Below are 22,309 nucleotides of genomic sequence, written 5' to 3' on the forward strand. Positions count from 1 at the left end.
GGACAACTGGTTAAACATGAATAGGGTAAGGGGTCTGTGGATCAGATGGTAATATGTTAATGTTAATTTCCTGATAATAATGCTTGCATTGTAGGTATGTAAGAGAAATGTCCTCCTTTGACAGACATATGTAATCATTATGAAATCATATAATCAAAGGTGAAGTGGTATCATGTTATCAAGCAGTCAGATAGTTCAGGGGAAAAAAAGGCAACTGTGTACTTCCAACTATTCTATAAATTTCAAAATGTTTTTTAAAAAAATTTTAAAAGAACATTAAAAAGATGAATTAACATTTTAATACCTATTTCCAATCTAGGCTGAGGATGTTACTGACTTATAATCAATGACCACAATTTGCTGTTGCCTCTAACAAACGACTTGACCAATAACCCTATTTATATAGCTGCTTTTCTTTTGCAGTAATTCCCTATTTTTAGGTTTTTAATTTTCTTCTTTTCAATTTTCTGATGTAAAATAATCTCTCAAGGAATAATATACTAAGACATTTTCTTTAACTGTTAAAATTAACTTATTCAAATTTGACTGCTAACCAGAAGGCTGGCGGTTGAAACCCACCAGCCACTCCTCGGAAGGAAGATGGGGCAATCTACTTCCGTAGTGATACTACCTGGGAAACCCAAGGTGGGGTCACTCTGAGTTGGATCCAACTCGATAGCACACAACAACAACAACAAAATGTATTTGTGGATTGTTTGGTTTCTTTTTTTTTTTTTTTTCAGCAAAATAATGTCCTTCATGAACTGACATAGTTAGTCAAAGGAGCACACAATTCTTATTTACAAAAGTTTATTTAATGTTATTGCTGTATCACACTAATCAAAAGGAAAAGACAATTTTCTTGTGAAAGCATCCTGTCACTTCACATGATCCATACCCTCGTGTTTTTAAGTATTAAAAAGACAAGAAAAATACGAAATTAGTAAAATGCAGCATACAAATCTTCATGCTAAGCCAAAGTAAGTCCAAAAAGACTACCATATATGCATAGAATACTTCCCACATAATTAAGGTGTTTCCAAAAAAAATCATATTTGAACGCAATATTTAAAACCACGTTATCAATGTATTTTGCAGTTCGTTAAGTGTAGGCCTTCACATTTTTCTTCTACCAAATAATCTGTTTCTTTGATTATGTCAGCAACATCTACAAGGAATTCATGAAATACACACAAAAAAGCAGTTATTTCTCAAGATTTGAGAAATCTGGTCCACCTTTTGTGTAGTTTCCTGAGATTTCTGCTCCACTGAAGTCAAAACCAGGATTCTAAAAGATAAAAAAAAAAAAAAAGATAAAGAACTAAATCTTACAAAGAAAAATATAAATAACCCAAAAGAAAAATAGAAAAAAAACATAGGCACATGGCCAAAAAGAAAATCTAAATGGTCAATACAAAAAAAAAAAAACAAAACCAAATGCTGTCGAGTCAGATCTGACTAACAGCGAACCCTCCTTGGGTTTCGGAGGCAGTATCACTACATAAGTAGATTTGCCCAATTTTCCTTCTGAGGAGTGGCTGGTGGGTTTCAACCACCAGCCTTTTCTGGTTAGGAGTTAAATGCCTTAGGCACTATACCACCAGAGCTCCTAAATGGCCAATAAACATAAGTAAATAAAGCAAATTTCACTTTAATCACCAAAATGGAATTTAAAACAATGAATTATTTCACAACTTTCAGATTTACAAATATTTAAAAATTTGTGTGTATATTACAAATCCTAACAGCCAAGACAGGCTTGGAGGCAAGCCAGGGCAGCAGGTGGGTCTTGTAGTGGTCGGGGCAGGCCAGGAGGTGAGGCGGGGCAGCAGGTGGGTCTTGGAGTGGCTAGGGGAGAGCAGGAAGTGAGTGGAACAGTTTGGAACTAAGGGAGACAAATTTGTCTGTCAATTTGTCATACTGTGTTGGCTTGCATGTTGCTGCAAAGCTGGAGGCTATGCTAGCAGTGTTTCAAATGCCAGCAGGGTTATATCCATGATGGACAGATTTTGGTGGAGCTTCCAGAGTAAGACAGACTCAGAAGAAGGAAGATGCCATTCACTTCTCGAACAATTGGCCAGTGAAAACTTTATGAATAGCAATGAAACACTGTCTGATATAGTGCCGAAAAATGAGCCCCTCAGGTTGGAAGGCACTCAAAATACGACTGGGGAAGAGCTGCCTCCTCAGAGTAGAGCCGACCTTAATGATGTGGATGCAGTAAAACTTTTGGGACCTCCAATTGCTGATGTGGCACATCTCTAGATGGGAACAAACAGCTGCAAACATCCATTAATAATGAGAACATGGAATGTACAAAGTATGAATCTAGGAAAATTGGAAGTTGTCAAAAATGAAATGGAATGAATAAAGATCAATATCCTAAACATTAGTGAGTTGAAATGGATTGGTTTTGGCCATTCTGAATCAGACAATCATATGATCTACTATGCCAGGGATGACAATTTGAAGAGCAATGGTGTGGCATTCATCATCACAAATAATATATCAAGCTCTATCCTGAAGTACAATGCTGTCAGTGATAGGATAATATCCATATGCCTATAAGGAAGACCAGTCAATACTACTATTATTCAAATTTACACACCAACCACCAAAGCCAAAAACGAGGAAAGTGAAGATTTTTACCAACTTCTGCAGTCTGAAATTGACTGAATATGCAATCAAGATGTGCTTATTATCACTAGTGACTGGCATTCAAAATTGGAAACAAAGAAGAATCACTGCTAGTTGGAAAATACGGCCTCGGTGATAAAAAATGTTAGAGATCGCATGGTATAATTTTGCAAGACCAACAACTTATTCATTGCAAATACCTTTCATCAACAACACAAATGGCGGCTATACACATGGACTTCACCAGATGGAGTACACAGGAATCAGATTAACTACATCTGTGGCAAGAGGCAATGGAGAAACTCAGTATCTTCAGCCAAAACAAGGCCAGGAGCTGACTGTGGACCATACCATCCACTGCTTATATGTAAGTTCAACTTGAAGTTGAAGACAATTAAAACAATCCACGAGAGCCAAAATAAGACCTTAATTACATCCCTCCTGAATTTAGAGACCATCTAAAAAATAGATTTGATGCAGTGAACACCAGTGACCAAAAACCAGAGGAACTGTGGGATGACATCAAGAAAGTTCATTAAAAAGGTCAATAAAAAGACAGGGAAGGAAGACAAGACCGAAATGGATGTCAGAAGAGACTCTGAAACTTACCCTTGAACAGAGCGTACCTAAAGCAAATAGAAGAAATGACAAGAAAAAAGAGTTGAACAGAAGATTTCAAAGAGCAGCTCAAGAAGGCAGACTCAATTATAATAATGAAATGTGCAAAGACCTAGAGTTTGAAAACCAAAAGGGAAGAACTCTTGGAATTTCTCAAACTGAAACAAATGAGGAAAAAATATAAACCTCGAATTGAGATATTTAAAGATTCTATGGGCAATATGTTGAATGATGCAGGAAACATCAAAAGAAGATGGAAGGAATACACAGAGTCACTATACCAAAAAGAATTGGTTGATGTTCATCCATTTCAGGAGGTGGCATATGATCAAGAACCAATGGTATTTCTTCTGGTTACCTAGTACCACTCTGACAAGAATATACCACAAATGGGATGGCTTGAACAAACAGGAGTTTATTCTCTTACAGTTCAGGGGGCTAGAAGTCTGAGTTCAAAGTGCCAGGCTCTAGGGGCTGGGTGAAAGCCCCTGGACCTTGGGCTTCAGCTCTGCCTCTTGCTCCTGGCCCACTGAACCTAGAGGCATCTCTTCACTCAGGCAGCTACTGACTACTGAGACTAACAAGCCCAAGGTTAACTAATGAAATGGCACAGTCCCAACGATACCAAACCACATGGCAGGCCATTAATTCAAGTCCACTGAAAGTCCCAAGGTTGGTAGAGCACTATATATAGTAGGCTGCTGAACAATGACACGGCTACTGCAGGGTTCAAGTGTGCCATAAGCAAGAGACCATTCCCAAAGCTGTTTCTTATATACAGGAAGCAGACCACGTACCCAAAGGCAGCTACTCAGCTGCTTGTGGTAGATCAGACCATGAAGCTGATTGCCAGTCTCATCATGGGGAATACTACAGCCAGCTGCCCAGCCACTCATCCAGGCCTAGCCAAGTTGACACACAAACTTAACCACCACAGTACTGAAGGAAGAAGTCGAAGCTTCACTGAAGGAACTGGTGAAAATCAAGGCTCCAGGAATTGACAGACTACCCATTGAGATGTTTTAACAAATAGATGTCATGCTGGAGGCACTCACCTGGCTATGCCAAGAGATTCGGAACTCAGCTACCTGGCCAACTGGCTGGAAGAGATCCATTATCTGTACCCATTCCAAAGACTGGTAATCCCGGAGAATGTGGAAATTATTGAACAATATCATTAATATCACACAGAGGTAGAGTCTTACTGAAGATAATTCAAAAATGGTTGCAGCAGTATATTGACATAGAACTTCCAGAAATGCAAGCTGTATTCAGAAGAGGACATGGAATGAGGGATATCACTGCTGATGTCAGATGGATCTTGGCTGAAAGCAAAGAATACCAGAAAGATGTTTACTTGTGTATTATTAACTACGCAAAGGCATTCAATTGTGTGGATTATAATAAACTGTGGGTAACGTTGAGAAGAATGGGAATTCCAGAACACTTAATTGTACTCATGAGGAACCTGTACATAGATCAGGAGGCTGTCGTTCAAACAGAACAAGGGGACGCTGCATGGTTTAAAATCAAGAAGGGATTGTGTCAGGGTTGTATCCTTTCACAATACATATTCAATCTGTATGCTGAGCAAATAATCCAAGAAGCTAGACTATATGAAGAACGTGGCATCAGGATTGGAGGAGACTCAGGAACAACATGTGATATGCAGATGACACAATTTTGCTTGCTGAAAGGATTACTTGAAGCACTTACTGAAGAAGACTGAAAACTACAGTCTGCAGTATGGATTACACCTTGACATAAAGAAAACAAAAATCCTCACAACTGGACCAATAAGCAGCATCGTGATAAATGGAGAAAAGATTTAAGTTGTCAAAGACTTCCTATTACTTGGTTCTACAATCAACACCAATGGAATGAACAGTCAAGACATCAGAAGATGTATTGCATTGGGCAAATCTGCTGCAAAAGACCTCCTTCAAGCGATGAAAAGCAAAGATGTCTCCTTGAAGACTAAGATGCACCTAACCCAAGCCATGGTATTTTCAATTGCCTCATATGCATGTGAGAACTGGAAAATGAATAAGGAAGACAGAAGAAGAGTTGATGCCTTTGAGTTGTGGTATTGGAGAAGAATGCTAAGAGTACTATGGTCTGCTAAAAGGACTAACAAATCTGTCCTGGAAGAAGTACAGCCAGAATGCTCCCTGGAAGTGAGAATGGCCAGACTTCATCTCACCTACTACTTTGGTCATGTTGTCAAAAGAGACCATTCTCCAGAGAAGGATATCATGCCTGGTAAAGTGGAAGGTCAACAAAAAAGGGGAAGGCCCTCAACAAGATGGAATGACACAGTGGCTGCAATGATGGGCTTAAGTATAGGAAGGATCGTAAGGCTGGCACAGGACTGGGCAGTGTTTCGTTCTGTTGTACATAAAGTCGTTGAGTTGGAGGTGACTCGACGGCACCTAACAACAACAACATGTGCATTACAGTATTGGTAAGCATGGAGAGAAACATTGTAATATTAGTGTGCAAACAGATTTTAAGAGATAAAATGTATACTGTACTCCAGGCAGTGTTCTAAGAGCTATATATGTAACAATACACTTATTCCTTACAACAATCCTACAAAGGACTATCATTGTAGATGAAACTAAGGAATCTGCCCAACATCACAAATCTACTCAGGAACTAGGATTCGGGCAACCTGTCTCCAGACCCTGAAATCTTGACCACTATGTCATACTATCTCAGACTTTAATCTTTCTGGAGAGAAATTTCATTTATTCAACAAACATTTATTGAGCTCCTACTTTTATCAAATACCAGTAAGGCATTTGTAATTCACGAGTGAACAAAAGATACCAGCTCTGGTGAAGTTTTAGCAAGAGGAAATAAATAATAAAATACTAATTATCTAGTGCAGGATTCCACAAAATTTTTGTAAAGAGCCAGGTAGTAAATATTTCAGGCTTTTTGGGCCATACAGTCTCTGTCACAACTACACAACTCTACCATTGTGAAAATAGCCAGAGACAATACACAAAAGAATGAACAAAGCTTTGTTCCAGTAAAGCTTTATTATTCGAAGGAATGTGCCAGATTTGGCCTGTGGGTCAGTTTGCCAACCCTGATTTGGTGTGTTAAAAGTTGGTTAAGTGGTATGAAATAAAAAATTAGGCCACAGTAAAGGAAATAGGGAAAAGATTATAATATTAAATAGAATAATCAAGATATGCTTCAGTAGAACTAGATGGTGCCCGGCTACCACTGTCAACCACTCAGAGGGGGATCTATGTAGGAGATCCTGGATAGAGTGGGAGAAGAATGTGGAACAAAACTCAACATTGAAAAAAAAAGGACCAGGTTTGCTGGTTTGATAGAGCCTGGTGGAACCCCTGAGACTATGGCCCCTAGATGCCCTTCAGGTCTGGAATTGAACCCATACCTGTGGCTTTCAGCTAAACAAAAGACAGGCATATGAGCTGAAAATTTACATTTGGTAGACAAACTTCTTGGAGAGATCATCATGGGAGGATAGAAGGGCAGGGTATGCACAGGGAGACAGCTCAGGGGGCAGGAGTACATGGGAGGGAAGGACACAGGGAAGAGGTGGCTATGCAGAGGAAGTGGAAAGAGAGCTGTTGCACTGTGGGAGACTGCAGTCAATGTCATAAGACAAAGTATATGGGAACTGCTGTACAGAACATGAAATTTGCTCTGTAAACTTTCACCCAAAATCACAATAAAAAAAAGATACGCTTCAGTGAAGAATGCCTTGTAAACAGTGATGACATTAGGCAAACAGATCTTTGGGAGAAGAGCATTTCAGTCAGAAGGATAGGAAAGCAATGTCTGACATTACAAGGAACAACAAACATGGCTAGAGCAGAATGATTCAGGGGGACACTGGTAGGAGACAATAGTGGAGAACCAGCTGGTTTTTTACTAAAGTGAAAGGGGAACTTTGCAGAGTGATGAGAAGTGACATACTGTGACTTTTACTTTAGAAAGATTACTCTAACTGCTATGTTTAGACTATAGCTGGGCAAGACCAGAAGTGGGGACACCAATTAAGAGGTTACTGCAGTAACCTACGCAATACAGATAACAGATCAGACATGATCCGATCAGAGTGATAATAATGTTACTAGTGAGAAATTATCCAATTCTGAATATATTTGGGAGGTAGTACCAGAAAGGTTTCCTAACAAACTGGATGGGGGCTGATAGAAAGATAGGAAGTTGTTTTTGGCCTAAGCCAATTAGAGTTTCAGTAACTGAGATGGAATGGTGAGAGGTAAAACACATTTTGGAGCAAAGTTAAGCAGTTTATTTTGGGTGTGTTGAGATGTCTATTATATTAGATAGCCAACTGGAAATGTTGAATAGGCACTTGGCAATTGAGTCCAAAGTTTAGGAGAGAAGTTCATGCCACAGATAGATTTGGGAATTACCAGCAGATAGGTAGAAATGATCCACCAAAACTCCAGAACTGCTTTGACCCAGTAATTCCTCTCCTAGATATCTATCTTTGAGGAATATTTGAACAGTTTCATAGAAATGAAAGCACAAGTTTTGTGTGAAATAGAGAAAAATAAAAACATCATATAAAAGGAGAATCACTAAATAATTACGATACATCTAAACTAGGGAATACTCTGCATCAGTTAAAAAGTTTTACCCATATGTACTTACACGAAAACAGACTCAACATATACTATTAAGTGGAAAAGCAAAATAAAGAACAATGTATACAGTGTGATCCCTCATTTATGTCAAAAATAAAAAATAAATTTAAGAACAATATGAGATAAGAATGAGATAGAGGCAAGGAATGGGAAAATGTTGGTGGAGGGGCCTTTGACTTTTTATACTATGTAAGTCTATAATTCAATTTTTTTAGAGTCTATTCACGTATTTCTTACATATATTATTAAATCAGTGAAAACCTGGCAGTGCACATAAAGTAAGATTCGTCTTAAGAAAAAATAATTAAATCTATCCATAAGGCAGTCATTTTTCTAATTAATTACCTTAAAAAAACTTCCCTAAAGAATTTTTGTTTGTTTTCAGAAGTGAGAAAAACCTTATTAACAGCAGTGAAACACTGTCTGATATATCACTGGAAAGCTTTATGAAAAGCCATGAAACACTGTCTGATACAGTGCCCAAAGATGAGCCCCTCAAGTTGGAAGGCACTCAAATTACAACTAGGTATGAGCTGCCTCTCCAAAACAGAGTCAACTTAATTTAAGATGTGGATAGAATAAAGCTTTCAGGACCTTCATTTGCTGATGGGGCATGACTCAAAATGGGATTAAAACCTGCAAACATCCATTGACAACTGGAATGTACAAAATACGAGTCTAGGTAAATTGGAAGTTGTCAAAATGAAATGGAACAGGTAAACGTTGATATCCTAGGCATAAGTGACCTGATATGGACTGTTTTTGGGCATTCTGAATCAGACAATCATAATCTACAATGCCAGGAATGACAAACTGAAGAGAAATGGTATTTCAGTCATCTGTCAAAAAGGACATTTCAAGATCTATCCTGAAGTAAAATGCTGTCAGTGACAGAATAATACCCATACTCCGACAAGGAAGACCAGTTAAAATTACAATTAATCAAATTTATGCACCAACCACTAAAGCCAAAGACACATAAACTGAAGATTTTTACCAACTTCTTCAGTCTGAAATTGAACAAACATGCAATCAAGATGTGTTGATTATTATTGGTGATTGAAATGCAAAAGTTGGAAACAAACAAGAATCACTGGTAATTGGAAAATATGGCCTTGGTGATACAAATGATGCCAGAGATTGAGAGAATTTGCAAGACCAACAACTTATTCATTGCAAATATCTTTTTTCAATAATATAAACAACAGCTATACATGTGGACCTCGCCAGATGGAATACACAGGAATCAAATCTACTACATATGTGCAAAGAGGAGACAGAGAAGCTCCATATCTTTAGCAAAAATAAAGCCAGGAGCTGACTGGAGAACAGACCATCAATTGCTCATATGCAAGTTCAAACTGAAGCTGAAGACAATTAAAACAAGTTCTTAGAGTCAAAATATGATCTTATTATATACCACCTGAATTTAGAGACCATCTGAAGAACAGATTTGACACACTGTACATCAATGACCAAAAACCAGGCGAATTATGGGATGACATCAAGAATATCATACATGAAGAAAGCAAAATGTCATTAGAAAGACAGGAAGGGAAGAAAAGACCAAATGGATGTCAGAAGAGACTCTGAAACTTGCCCTTGAATGGGTAGTAGCTAAAGCAAATGAAAGAAATGAAAAGATTAAAGAGCTAAGGAGAAGATTTCAAAGTATAGCTCGAGAAGACAAAATCAATTATTATAATGAAAGTGCAAAGATCTGGAGTTAGAAACCAAAAAGGAAATACACACTTGCCATTTCTCAAGCTGGAAGAATTGAAGAAAAAACTCAAGCCTCAAGTTACAATATTGAAAGGTTCTATGGGCAAAATATTGAATGATGTAGGAAACATCAAAAGAAGCTGGAAGGAATACACAGAGTCACTGTACAAAAATGAACTGGTTAATGCTCAACTATTTCAGGAGGTGGCATATGATTAAGAACCAATGGTATGAAAGGAAAAGTGCGAAGCTATACTGAAGGAAATGGCAAAAAACAAGGCTCCAAGAATTTATAGAATACCCATTGAGTTGTTTCAACAAATGGATGGAGCACTGGAGGCATTTACTCGTTTAAGCCAAGACATTTGGAAGACAGCCACCTGGCCAACTGACTGGAAGAGATGGGTATCTGTACCCATTCCAAAGAAAAGTGATCCAACAGAATGTAGAAATTATTGAACAACATCATTAATATCATATGCAAGTATGATATTATGCAAGTATGCATATGTCCCTTGCTGACAGGGAACTTCCAAAAATGCAGGCTGGATTCAAGACAGGACATGGGATGAGGGATAGCATTGTTGATGTAAGATGTGGTCTGCTTAGGATACTCTGATAAAGGTCTCTTGAGCTTCTTGGCACATGTGGATACCACATTTGGCTAAGTCATCAGTGGTTTGCTATGTTGTCTGCTGATCTTGGGACTATTTAGTGACTTGCCAAGTTGCTTGATAATCTTGGGACTACCATTTTATTCATCGACCTTAGGGCTGTCAGCCTTAGCAGCCAGCAGCTGTCTGAGTTGAGAGAAGCCTCCAGCTCCAGTGGGCCAGAAGCAAGAGGCAGAGCGGAAGCCCAAGGTTGAGGGGCCTCCACCCTGCCCCTAGAGCTGGTGCTTTGAATTCAGACTTCTAGACTCCTAAACTGTAAGAAGATTGGGCAATCTACTTCTGTAGCAATACCACCAGAAACCCACGGAGGGGTCACTATGAGTTGGATCCAACTTGATGGCAGTGAGTATTTATTTTTGAAACTGTAAGAGAATAAATCCCTGTTTGTTTAAGCTACCCATCTGTGGTATTTTTCTGTTAGAGCAGCACTAGAGGACCAAAATAAATGAGAGGTCCAGAACACTTAATTATGCTCATGAGGAATCTGTACATTGGCCAAGAGGTGTCCTTGAGCAGCGTAAGGGGATACTGCATGGTTTATAATCAGGAAGGGTGTGTGCCAATGTTGTATTCTTTCATCATTCTTATTCAATCTGTATGCTGAGCAAATAAACTGAGAAACTGGATTATATAAAGAAGAACAAGGCATCAGGACTGGAGGAAGAACCATTAACAACCTGTGACATGCAGATGACACAACCTTGCTTGCTGAAGGTGAAGATGATTCGAAGCACTTACTGATGAAGATCAGACTACAGTGCTCTATGGATTACACCTCAACATTCAGAAAATGAAAATCCTCAACAACTGGACCAACAACAACATCATGATAAACGGAGGAAAGACTGAAATCGTCAGGGGCTTCATTTTACTTGGATTCAAGTCAATACTCAAGGAAGGAGCAGTCAGGCAATCAGACATCATATAATACTGGGAAGTTCTGCTGCAAAAGACCTCTTTAAAGTACTAAAGAACAAAGATGTCACTTTGAAGACTAAGGTGTGCCTAACCCAAGCCATCGTATTTTTAATTACCTCATATGCATGTGAAGCTGAACAATGAATAAGGAATTGTTGGTGCTCCTGAATCATGGTATTGGTGAAGAATACTGAAAACACCAATGGATCATCAGAAGAACGAACAAATCTGTCCTGGAAGAAATGCAGCCAGAATGCTTCTTGGAAGCGAGAATAGCCAGACTTCATCTCACCTACTTTGGTAATGCTGTCAGAATGGAGCATTCTTTGAAGAAGGATATCATGCTTGGTAAAGTAGAGGGTAACCAAAGAAAGGCAAGACCCTCAATGAGATGCACTGACACACAACAGCTGCAATGATGGGCTTCAGCACAGGAAGGACTGTTAGGATGGCACAGGACTGGAGGGGTGTTTTGTTCTGTTGTACATAGTGTAGCTATGAGTCTGGACCCAACTGGACAGAACCTAACAACAACAACACACCTCAACATTCATTACTACCACATGTACATCATTAACACACAAAACAGTTGGATAGATTTTTTACTATTGTTACAAATGTAAAATTTTGGATAAGATTGTTGTTGTTGTTATGTGCCGTCAAGTTGGCCCCGACTCATAGCGACCCCTCCTTGGGTTTCCGAGGCGGTGACACTACAGAAGTAGGATTGCCCAACCTTCCTTCCGAGGAGTGGCTTGTGGGTTTGAACCGCCAGCCATCTGGTTAGCAGTCAAGTGCCTTAGGCACTAAGATAGTGAAGGGTAAGCGTAATAATGATCATTCTGATTTCATCTAACTTACTTCTTTCTGGAATCTCTCCAAAGTAAGTTTTCTCTGCATTTGGTCTTGAACCCAAGGGTCAGCTGCATATTCAGATTCTAGAAGAGAGGTCCAGCAATTTGCTGCATCTCTTTTGGTCTTTGTAAGAACAATACGGACCATTTTTCTGTCCTCTAAACAAACAAACAAAAAAATAATCAGAAATTTAAAAAAAGTTGGAATATATCAGGTTTTATTTTTCAAAAACTATGAGTTTTATAAACTATAAAGTAGGCTCCTTTTCACTTGCTTAGAGGGTTGAGAAACTAGAAATGCAAAATAGTATAAAATTTAATTTCCCTACCCTAACTAAATTAAACAATTATATGTGGATTAGGTGGGAAATTAGGTAAGTCTTAAATCATGAAAACTTTATGAAAATCTTGACATACAGTTTTTTCAACACATTTCTACTACTATAACTTTCAAAGTTGTGAAAAGGACCTATTTAAAAGGGATAAAAAAAAATACTAAGTTACAAGAAAAATTATTTTAAAAAATCTATGAAATATAAATTACCCTTACCCAACGTCCATGTTCCCTCATCAGCTATTGTAGAATCGAAGAGTTTGCCCTGAAAAATAAATATACAAGATACTGAAAATATTGCATTTCATTAATTTTGATAAAGTTTTCATGATTTAAGACTTACCCAATTTCCCACCTAATCCACATATAATTGTTTAATTTAGTTAGGGTAGGTAAATCAAGTTTTATACTATTTTGCATTTCTAGTTTCTCAACTCTCTAAGCAAGTAAAAAGGAGCCTACTTCATACTGCTTGGAATACTCTGCCAAAGAGCACCTGTTTCCTAAAAGAAGATTCAAAACCAAAACCAAAGTCACTGCCATCCAGTCGATTCTGACTCAGAGCGACCCCTTTAGGGTTTCCAAGGAGGTAAAACTTTACAGAAGTAGATTGCCCAGTCTTCCTTCTGTGGAGTAGCTGGTGGGTTTGAACCGCCAACCTTCTAGTTAGCAGTCAAATGCCACAGAGGCACTATGCCACCAGGGCTCCTTAGAAGATTCCAAATCAAATTCACTGCCGTGGAGTCTGAGCTGACTCTTAGTGACCCCTCCTTAGGTTTCTGAGGTGATATCACTATGGAAGTAGATTGCCCAACCTTGCTTCTGAGGAGGGGCTGGTGGGTTTGAACCACTTTCTGGTTAGCAGTCAAGTGCCTTAGGCACTACACTACCAGAGCTCTTAATTGACATGTAGTGTGTGCTTATTACCTACTAGGTATTACTTCAAAAACTCAAAGGACATTGCATTGGGCAAATCTGCTGCAAAAGACCTCTTTAAAGTGTTTAAGAGCAAAGATGTCACTTTGAAGACTAAGGTCTCCTGACCCAAGCCATGGTATTTTCAATAGTCTCAATGCACGTGATAGCTAGACAATGAATAAGGAAGACCACAGAAAATTGATGCATTTGAATTATGGTGTTGGCGAAGAATATTGAATGTACCATGAACTGCTAGAAAAATGAACAAATCTTTCTTAGAGGAAATAAAGCCTGAATGCTCCTTAGAAGCAAGAACGGTCAGACTTCATCTCTACTACTTTGGTCATGTTGTCAGAGGGGAAGAGCCCCAGGAAAAGCAGATCATGCTCGGTAAAGTAGAGGGTCAGCAAGAAAAGGAAGACTCCCTCAAGTGGATGGACGGATACAGTGAATGCAACAATGCGCTTATGCATAGCAACAATTGTGAGAATGGTGCAGGATCAGGCAGTGTTTCTCTGTTGTACATAGGGTTGCAATGAGTTGGGACCAACTCGGCACCTAACTATAACAGATACTACTTCAAGCTCTTCATACGGATATCATTTTATGTTCTCAATAATCCATGAGAAAACCAGCATATCACATTTTATGGATGAAGAAACAGGCTTAATATTCTCTTGTCCAAGTTTACAAAACCAGAAAACTGGTGGAGTCAGATATCATGCCAAGCTGTGTCCTTCACCACTACATTACACTATCATCAAACATCTGGGCAGTAATCTGAGAAAAACATCCAACTTCAATTAGCTTACTACATTTAACTACAAAGAAGAAACAGATTTCTGTTCCAAAGGGCATTAATGAGAAGATACAAGAGACAGGAATTGGTTATTGTCTTCACATCTCATACAGCGTGACTACTCCACAAACTTGCAGAAATTTTAAAATTTTAATTGCGAAAATAAATGACCTGATGGCCTCTCAAATCTTCCCTCGATATCCCCTTTTTTTAAAATTATACTTTGTACAACACAGTAGTTTGTTGTACTTTCCCATACTTGCCTTTCAGTTGTTTTACCACGCCTCTACAAGAATTTAGCTTATCAGTGCAACATTATCTATCTCTTTACCGCTGGATCTAGGCTAGTACCAGGTAGAATGTATGTTGTTGTTATGTGCGGAGGAGTCGAACCGGACTCATAGCGACCCCTCCCTGGGTTTCCTAGGCGGTAGTACTACGGAACTAGATTGCCCAACCTTCCTACGAAAAACGTTTGTTGCTATAATTACCTAGTTAACCTGTTCTCATCTGAAGACCCTTAGAGAAACAAGACTCCCTTATCTGGTTCGAAGATAAAACCAGAAAACTGGGCTCCTCAACTCTGGATTGGCCCGGAGGGTGGGGGCTCCCACCAAATCACAATCAAACAAATTTTATCAGCATCTCTTATTCGGCCAGGGATGCTGTAGGGCTTTCCAAGGGTCTTTCCATGAAAGCAATGAACCTTAGGGCTAGGGATTTTTGTGAGGCCGGGAAAAGAATACTAAGTACAAGCAAGCCACAACTGGCCGCTACCTTGAGGATCTCGCGGCCACCCACGGCCAGCGCCACATGCCGGCTCTGCAGGCCACACTGGATATCTTGAGCGCGAGTGCCTGGCGGCACTTGAACTTCAATAAACACTTCCTCCAGGGTCTGGTACCACTGACCCCACGGCGTCCCGCAAGGAACCACCCCACTGCGTTCCTCAAATGGTGCCGACATATTCAAGGTGCTTTCCGGATACGACCGCAAGGAGCGAGCTATGCGCACGCGCAGAATGCCCACACGCAAAGTACATTCTAGCCTCCCTGCTCGGGTCACTGCACATGCGCTAGAATTTAGGGAGTGTCAAGGCCTGTCTTGTTTCTTTGTATAGCCATTTCTGACACTGAAAGAGCCCCGTAAGAAATATGCACCTGTAGAACGGTGAAGGAGCTCTGGTGGCCTAGTGAATAAGGCATTAACTGCTAACCGGTAGGTCAGCGGTTCAAACCCACCAGCTGCTCCGCGGAAGGCAGACGGGGCGATCTACTTCCGTAAAGATTCACAGGCTCGGGAACCCAGTGGGGGTCGCTATGAGTCAGAAATTACTGGCTGGCAGTGAGTTTGGGTTTTCCTTTTTTTTATATAGAATGGTGAGAGAGGGTTCGAAAGAGTGACACAGAAGCTCTATATGAGTCTAAACAAAACTCACGCTTCTCAGATTTAACATGCGCTGCTAGTGCTTAGGTCAAATTGAGAAATGTCAGAAATCATGGGGGTGGCGACACCGTACTAGTTTCCTATTGGCTGATAGCCTCACTTCGTAGCCCCTTAATTGGACTCGCGGCAGCAGTTTGCGCATGCCCTATTAGCGTTCCCGTGCAGGATTGGTGTACCCAAGGATTTTGGGTTTCCAATTGGCTGACGTCAGCGTGGGCGGGTAATTTGCGGGGAAGTTTGAATTTGAAGCAAGTAGATTGTAATCTCCAGGCGTTTTGCGAAGGATCGCTGTGAGTTCGGTTGGTGGAGCTGGTCATCAGTATGTCCTTTCCTAAGGCGCCCCTGAAACGATTCAATGACCCTTCTGGTGCGTAATGGGGAAGCATCTGGGGGACGGGAGACTCAGACTCCTTGGCTCCCTCGGTTTCGTTAATCGGAAGCAAAATGGAGGCGATTTTAGGGCTGGGAAAGGACACATTGAATTATTTTCTCAAATGTATATAGTAAGCGTTTACTATGTGCCATGGTGTTTGCATGTGTTCTCTATGTCGGAATCGACTCCGCAGCAGCTAACAACACAACTGCTTGCCAAGCTCTATTCAGGATGCTAAGGATACAGCAGTGAGCTAAGTCAAGTTCTTACCCATGGAATTTACTTGCAAGTGAAGAATACAGTCAATAAATTATTAGTGGTGTGGGGAATCTAAAGTAGGGTGGAGGAGGTAAGGTGAGGAGAGTATGGTACTTAAAATCCAGGAAGTCTTCTCTGACAGGAAAGTTTGTGCTTTGCTTTTCGTCAGAAGTTGTGAATTGCTTTTGGATATTCCACTAGGGCATAAATGAAGGAATTCTGGTACAGGCAGGTACTGGGTGTAAAATTATGGCAATAACAGTTATTGAAAACAGTATAACTGAAATAATAGCAGCTAATATTGACCACTTAACCATATACCCCAGGCTCTGTGCTAAGTCTTCACAGACATTACTAGTTCATTTTTTAATCCTTAACAATTCTGTGAGAACTGTTTTTGGATAAAATGGCTAAGATGAAGTAAAATGATTTTCCCAGTGATACACAGTCAAACCGTGGCTTAACTAATGTGTGAATCCAGGCCCTTACCCTTCTTTTCTGTGCGCTTAACCACTGCACTATCACAATAATCAGAAGGCCTTGGGTGTGGTTGGTAGGCAGTCATTTATTCAATGCTGTCTAAGTGCTGGGCCTGTGCTAAGGTCTTCCCTACATGAACTCATTTATTTCTTGCAAAGTCCAGGTACTAATATTGTCATTTTACAAATGAGAAAACTGAGGGGTTTTGTGACTATCTAGTAGCCAGTAGGGATGAACACCATTATATTAAGCACTATTTGATGATCTCTCATTGTAACTTTAATTTCTATCTGTTAACATGTCAATGTAAAACTGTGTGCCACTCTGCTCATAAAAGCAAGCCAAGAGCAAGTGGATCAGCACACTCTTATTATCTTAATTGGAAGAGTCAAGGACTGTATTTTTCTCCAGATACTCAAAGAGCCTACTCAGGTTCTGTCAGTGGTGAGACTTTTAAAGAGAATTCTGTTGCTTTATGATAGATTAAACTGACCTGTATGATGTACTACCTCAGGCCCACAGTTTCAGGAATAATAACAGTTGACATTTATTTGGTGCTTGTATGCATGAGGTGTTGTGGTGATAACTCATTTTAGCCCAATAATCCTCACAACTATACTGTGTTGATGTTATGTGCCATCAAGTTGGACCAACTCATAGTGACCCCTCCTTGGGTTTCCGAGGTGGTATCACTACAGAAGTAGATTGCCCAACGTTCCTTCCGAGGAGTGGCTGGTGGGTTTGAACCACCAGCCTTCTGGTTAGCAGTCAAGCGCCTTAGGCACTACGCTACCAGAGCTCCCCACAACTTATACTAGGAGATAGTAAATACTTTTTTTGTATACCTATTTTCAAGGATGAGGAATCTGAGCCTCATTTAGTAGCAGTATCTTTCCAGAGGTCTTTAAGCTAGACTGGAAGAGAAGAGAGCTTAATGTTCTTATTCCACATTGTCTTCCCATGTCTACTACAGTAGACACATAGTAGTGTCTGCTGATTGGCAGACAAAGCTAGGTTTGAACTCTGGCCTGACTGATGACAAAGCCCTATTCCCACTCCCCCATCCTAAATGCACTTTCAATGTTTTCTTCACCATACTGCTAACTCAACTCAGAGCTAAATATTGGGAATACAGATATGATTAAGACAGACCCCAACTTAAAGCATTGTTTTCTAATGTGGGAGATGGAGAAGTACATCTGCCACTGTAAAACTGTAAGAAGTTCTGTAATAGAAACAATATTAACAGGTTATTATGGAAATAATTTTTTATTTGATCTGAGGATTCAAAGAAAACTTCTAGATAAAGTGGCACCAGTTGAGGTCCCAAAGATAAGTGTAAGACAAAATGGAAAGTGGACTGTCCATTCCATGTAGAACAAGTAGAAAATACAAAGTTCTGAATTTTGAAGCATAAATATAATGTAATACATAAAGTGTTTTGCTTGCATACAATTATTGACCACCTGCCTTAGCTTTGGAGCATTGTGGACCAAGTTATAATTTTAACCTTTGTTGCAGAAAACTTATGGTATCTCCCAAGATACCCCATTCCTTTTTTCTGATGTTTCCTCTCCCCAGATTTCTAATAAGCCACATCTAAGTAAATTCAAGAATTAGTAAGAAAAATACTGACAGCCTGAAAATAGTATTGTGCTACAATCTCCCAAAGAGGTCATAAGTAAATAGGCTAGATTTCAATCCAGTCCTTGAATCCAAATCTGTCATTCTTGACTCTTTAGGGATGGGTTTTTGTTAAGCATAAGCTTAGTTGTTGTCAGTTTGTATAAAGCTGCTTAACCACTGCTTACTGTCCGGTCTTCTGCTAGCCAAGAGCACTTTTTGAGAGCATGGTCTCAGAGATGGACTATACTTCTACATCATGTTTTTGTTCTGGATGCTCTGCCAGGTCTAGAGCAGTGTATCTCACACTTTTCCACATAAGATCCCTAAGAACAGAGAGCAAAGGAGGATGAGTGTAAGCTCTGCATGCTCCCTCCCCACACTTCCCCATAAGCATAGCTACCAGTAGTGGTGACAGTTTTCCTTGAAGTCTCCAGTTTGCTTTAAAATAAGAATGATGTGCTTGTATGCATGAATAGCTGTCTTACAGTTACCTGTTTTGTTATGTTCCTCCTCTATTTGCCTGTAGGATCCTTAAAGTCAAGAAATGTGTTTTATTCTTTTTTTGTATCTTTTAGTAGCTAACGTTGTTAGGTGCCATGGAGTCATAGTGATCCTATGTACAACAGAATGAAACACTGAGCATTCCTGCACCATCCTCACAATCATTGCTATATTTGAGCCCATTGTTGTAGCCACTGTGTCAGTCCATCTAGTTGAGGCTAACATATAACCAAATTTAAAAAAAAAAAAAAAAAAAAGCCCAACCACTGCCCTTGAGTCAGTTCCGACTCACAGCAACATTATAGGGCAGTAGAACTGTCCCATAGGGTTTCTAAGTTTCCAAGGCTGTATGTCTTTGGGGAAACAAGCTGCCTCGTCTTTCTCTCCAGAGCAGCTTGTGGGATCAAACTGCTGACCTTTTGGTTAGCAGCCGTATGTATTGACCATTACACTACCAGAGCTCCTTGGCTAACATATGTTATTGTTGTTAGATGGTATCAAGTCAGCTCTGACTCATAGCAACCTGTGTACAACAGAATGAAACACTGCTTGGTCGTGCACTGTCCTCACAGTCCTTGCTATATTTGAGCTCATTGTCACAGCCACTGTGTCAATCCATCTTGTTGAGGGCCTTCCCCGTTTTCACTGACCCTCCACTTTACTAAGCATGATATTCTTCTCCAGGGAATGGTCCCTTCTGACAACATGACCAAAGTAGGTGAGATAAACTCTGGCCATTCTAGCTTCCAAGGAGCTTTCTGACTGCAATTCTTCCAGGACAGATTTGTTCATTCTTCTGGTAGTCCATGGTATTTTCACTATTCTCCAACACTACAATTCAAAGGCATCAACTCTTCTTCGGTCTTCCTTATTCATCATCCAGCTTTCATATGGCTATATGGCTAACATATGTTGTTGTTGTTATGTGCCATCGAGTCGGACCTGACTCATAGTGACCTCTTCTTGGGTTTCCGAGGTAGTATCACTACGGAAGTAGATTGCTCAACCTTCAAATAAAGAATTAAGAATATAATTAGAGTTATTATATAAATATATAAAAGAAATGGACTCTGTTCCAAGTACATCTGAGTCATTCAAACTAGAGGACAACTTGCATTTGTATAATACAAAATTTCATCACATGGAACCTGAGAAGTTGTTAAGCTGGAATAGAATCATGGTATAAAATCAACCCCCTACTCTCCAGAGCCAAATGTGTAAAATGAATGCTCTTAGAAGCCATAATTAGTTTGATTTCAAGAGTTCCTTGATGGCACAAATGGTTAAGTGCTTGACTGCCAGTTGAAAGGTCAGCAGAGGCACCTTGGAAGACCTGCCTGGTATCTGGTTCCAAAAGGTTGCAGCCTTGAAAACCCTATGAAGCAGTTCTACTCTGCACACATGGGGTAACAGTGAGTCAGAATCAACTCCACAGCAACTAACAACAACAACAACAATACTGCCTCCCTACCTCCACCCCAAATGTGCCATACTTAGCCTGATTTTGGGGAACCCCCTGCCAATATATTCCTCTCCCTAGGTTATAAATAGTCTATGTGAATTGGGAAATCTGAGCTAGCCAAAATTAATACTTTTTGTTAAATCTATCCTTAAATACCCCAGTGAATTCTATACTTCCTTTTGAGACTGTGCCTCCTGATTGGAAATCCACTGCCTCTACCCTTTTTTGACACATTTAGATCTGACAGCTGCCAGAACTGGAGTCTTTGTGTCAGGGCACATGAATGGCCATGATTTCATGTAGAGGTATGGGAATTTAATTCTTTCTTTGATGATATAGTTTACCTAGGATTTGTGAGAACAATGATTTTCAAACTTTTTGATTGAGTTCCAGGGTGACAATTTTTATATCTCTACCTAGGATATAAGGATCCCTGGTGGCACAACATTTAAGTGTTCAGCTCTTAACTGAAAAGTTGGCAATTCAAACCTGCCTAGGTGTTCCTCAGGAGAAAGATCTGGCAATCTGCTCCTGTAAAAATGTAGCCTAGAAAACCCAATGGGGCAGTTCTTTATGGGATCACTATGAGTCACAAGAAATTGACTTGACAGCACTTAATAACACAACAACCAGTATATATATTTTATATTTCTACAGTTATATACCAAACCAAAAGGGAGGTCTGGTGGCATAGTGTCTAAGGCATTTGACTGCTAACCAAAAGGCTGGCGGTTCAAACCCATCAACCACTCCTTGGAAAGTAGACTGGACAGTCTATTTCCATAGAGATACCCCCTTGGAAACCCAAGGAGGGGTCACTTTGTTATAACAAAAGTTTCACAAAACAATGCTTAACCTTCCTAACATTGACTAGTTAACTTATTAACACTGATACATGATGAACACTGATATTTTCTGTTATGTTTCTTTTTAAAAAAAATAATTCTGGTCACACCTAGTAATTTGTCCCTGCCTGCCACTTGAAAAACACTTAGGGGACAGCAGTAGTTACCTTGGGATAATCAAAGCTCCTTGTTATTTCTACTTATTTGCGTGAGACTCCATACTAAATTATATAGTTTTTAGAGAATAAAATAAATCTGGTTCCTAATTACCTAAAGCTTTATACAAAGGACATTTTTTAAATTGTAATGCCTGAGGTCCTGATCTCAACTCTGCTGAAAATAAGCAGTCTGTGATGCCTACAGTTTGGGACTCCATCAAAGTGAGAGTAAGACCAAAAACCAAACCCACTGCTGTTGGGTCGATTGTACAGTAAAAATTCTAGGAACAACAGAAACAGCCCAGGGCAATTTGTACTTTGAATAACATGGCTTTATCAATTCTCTGGACCTAAGCTTCCTTATATGTAAATTAGAGTTAGTAATCCATTATAGTGCTCTTGTGACATTAAATGAGGTACTATCCATTAAAAAAAAAAAAAAAAAAAACTCACTGCCATCAAGTCAATTCCGATTCATAGCAATGCCCATTGGGTTCCCAAGGCTGTAAATCTTTATAGAGGCAGACTGCCTCATCTTTCTTTCATGGAGCAACTGGTGGGTTTGGACCACTGACCTTTTGCTTAGCAAGGAAATGCCTTAACCACTACACCACCAGAGCTCCTTTATATCTGAAAAGTGCTTAGTATGATACCTAGCATTTATTAAGTGCCCCCCAAAATAAGAGTTGCTGTTAACATGGTTGCTTTTATTCCATTCAAATTGCAGCTAATATTGTCAGTGAGTAATGTACCAATATTAACCAGAGACAGATTATCACCACAAGTTTTTATTTCAGGCTAAATCCTGAAGAATAGACATCTTTAGTTGTTTCATTTCTAGAAACTGATGCTATTTAACTCAGTGACTCTCTGAATAGAGATGATACCAAATATTTTATTGTTTCTTATGTTGTTGTTGTTATGTGTCGTTCAGTTGGATCTGACTCATAGTGACCCCTTCTTGTGTTTCCAAGACAGTATCACTACAGAAGTAGATTTCCTGACTTTCCTTCTGAGGAGTAGGTGGT

General features: G+C 39.6%; 2 protein-coding genes across 2 annotated transcripts in view; one reads left to right on the plus strand and one right to left on the minus strand.

Annotated features, from left to right (window-relative positions):
• Nucleotides 1-1,204: 1,204 nt before the first annotated feature.
• NUDCD2 (NudC domain containing 2) lies at nt 1,205-15,098 on the minus strand. Its single transcript, XM_007950574.2, has 4 exons — nt 14,910-15,098; nt 12,632-12,680; nt 12,089-12,240; nt 1,205-1,288 (listed from the first exon to the last, which is right to left on the minus strand). The coding sequence occupies exons 1-4, from the start codon at nt 15,096-15,098 to the stop codon at nt 1,205-1,207; spliced, it is 474 nt and encodes a 157-aa protein (XP_007948765.1).
• Nucleotides 15,099-15,138: 40 nt separating this feature from the next.
• Nucleotides 15,139-22,309, plus strand: part of HMMR (hyaluronan mediated motility receptor) — an 80,599-nt gene continuing 73,428 nt past the window's right edge. Inside the window, 1 exon segment of the mRNA XM_042782270.1 lies at nt 15,139-15,229. Coding sequence (XP_042638204.1) covers nt 15,139-15,229 — 91 coding nt within the window.

Source organism: Orycteropus afer, unplaced genomic scaffold, assembly GCF_000298275.1.
Source record: "Orycteropus afer afer isolate SDZICR_OR568_19922 unplaced genomic scaffold, OryAfe1.0 scaffold00279, whole genome shotgun sequence".
NCBI lineage: Eukaryota > Metazoa > Chordata > Mammalia > Tubulidentata > Orycteropodidae > Orycteropus > Orycteropus afer.

What these genes read in the sequence shown, in the direction of transcription:
- NUDCD2 (XM_007950574.2), bottom strand. Translation starts at nt 15,098, where the DNA reads ATGTCGGCACCATTTGAGGAACGCAGTGGGGTGGTTCCTTGCGGGACG. An exon ending in GTGGCCGCGAGATCCTCAAG is followed by an intron (nt 12,681 to 14,909) that starts GTAGCGGCCAGT and finishes TTTATTTTTCAG; the next exon opens with GGCAAACTCTTCGATTCTAC. An exon ending in TGGAGAGATTCCAGAAAGAA is followed by an intron (nt 1,289 to 12,088) that starts GTAAGTTAGATG and finishes TTTATCTTTTAG; the next exon opens with AATCCTGGTTTTGACTTCAG.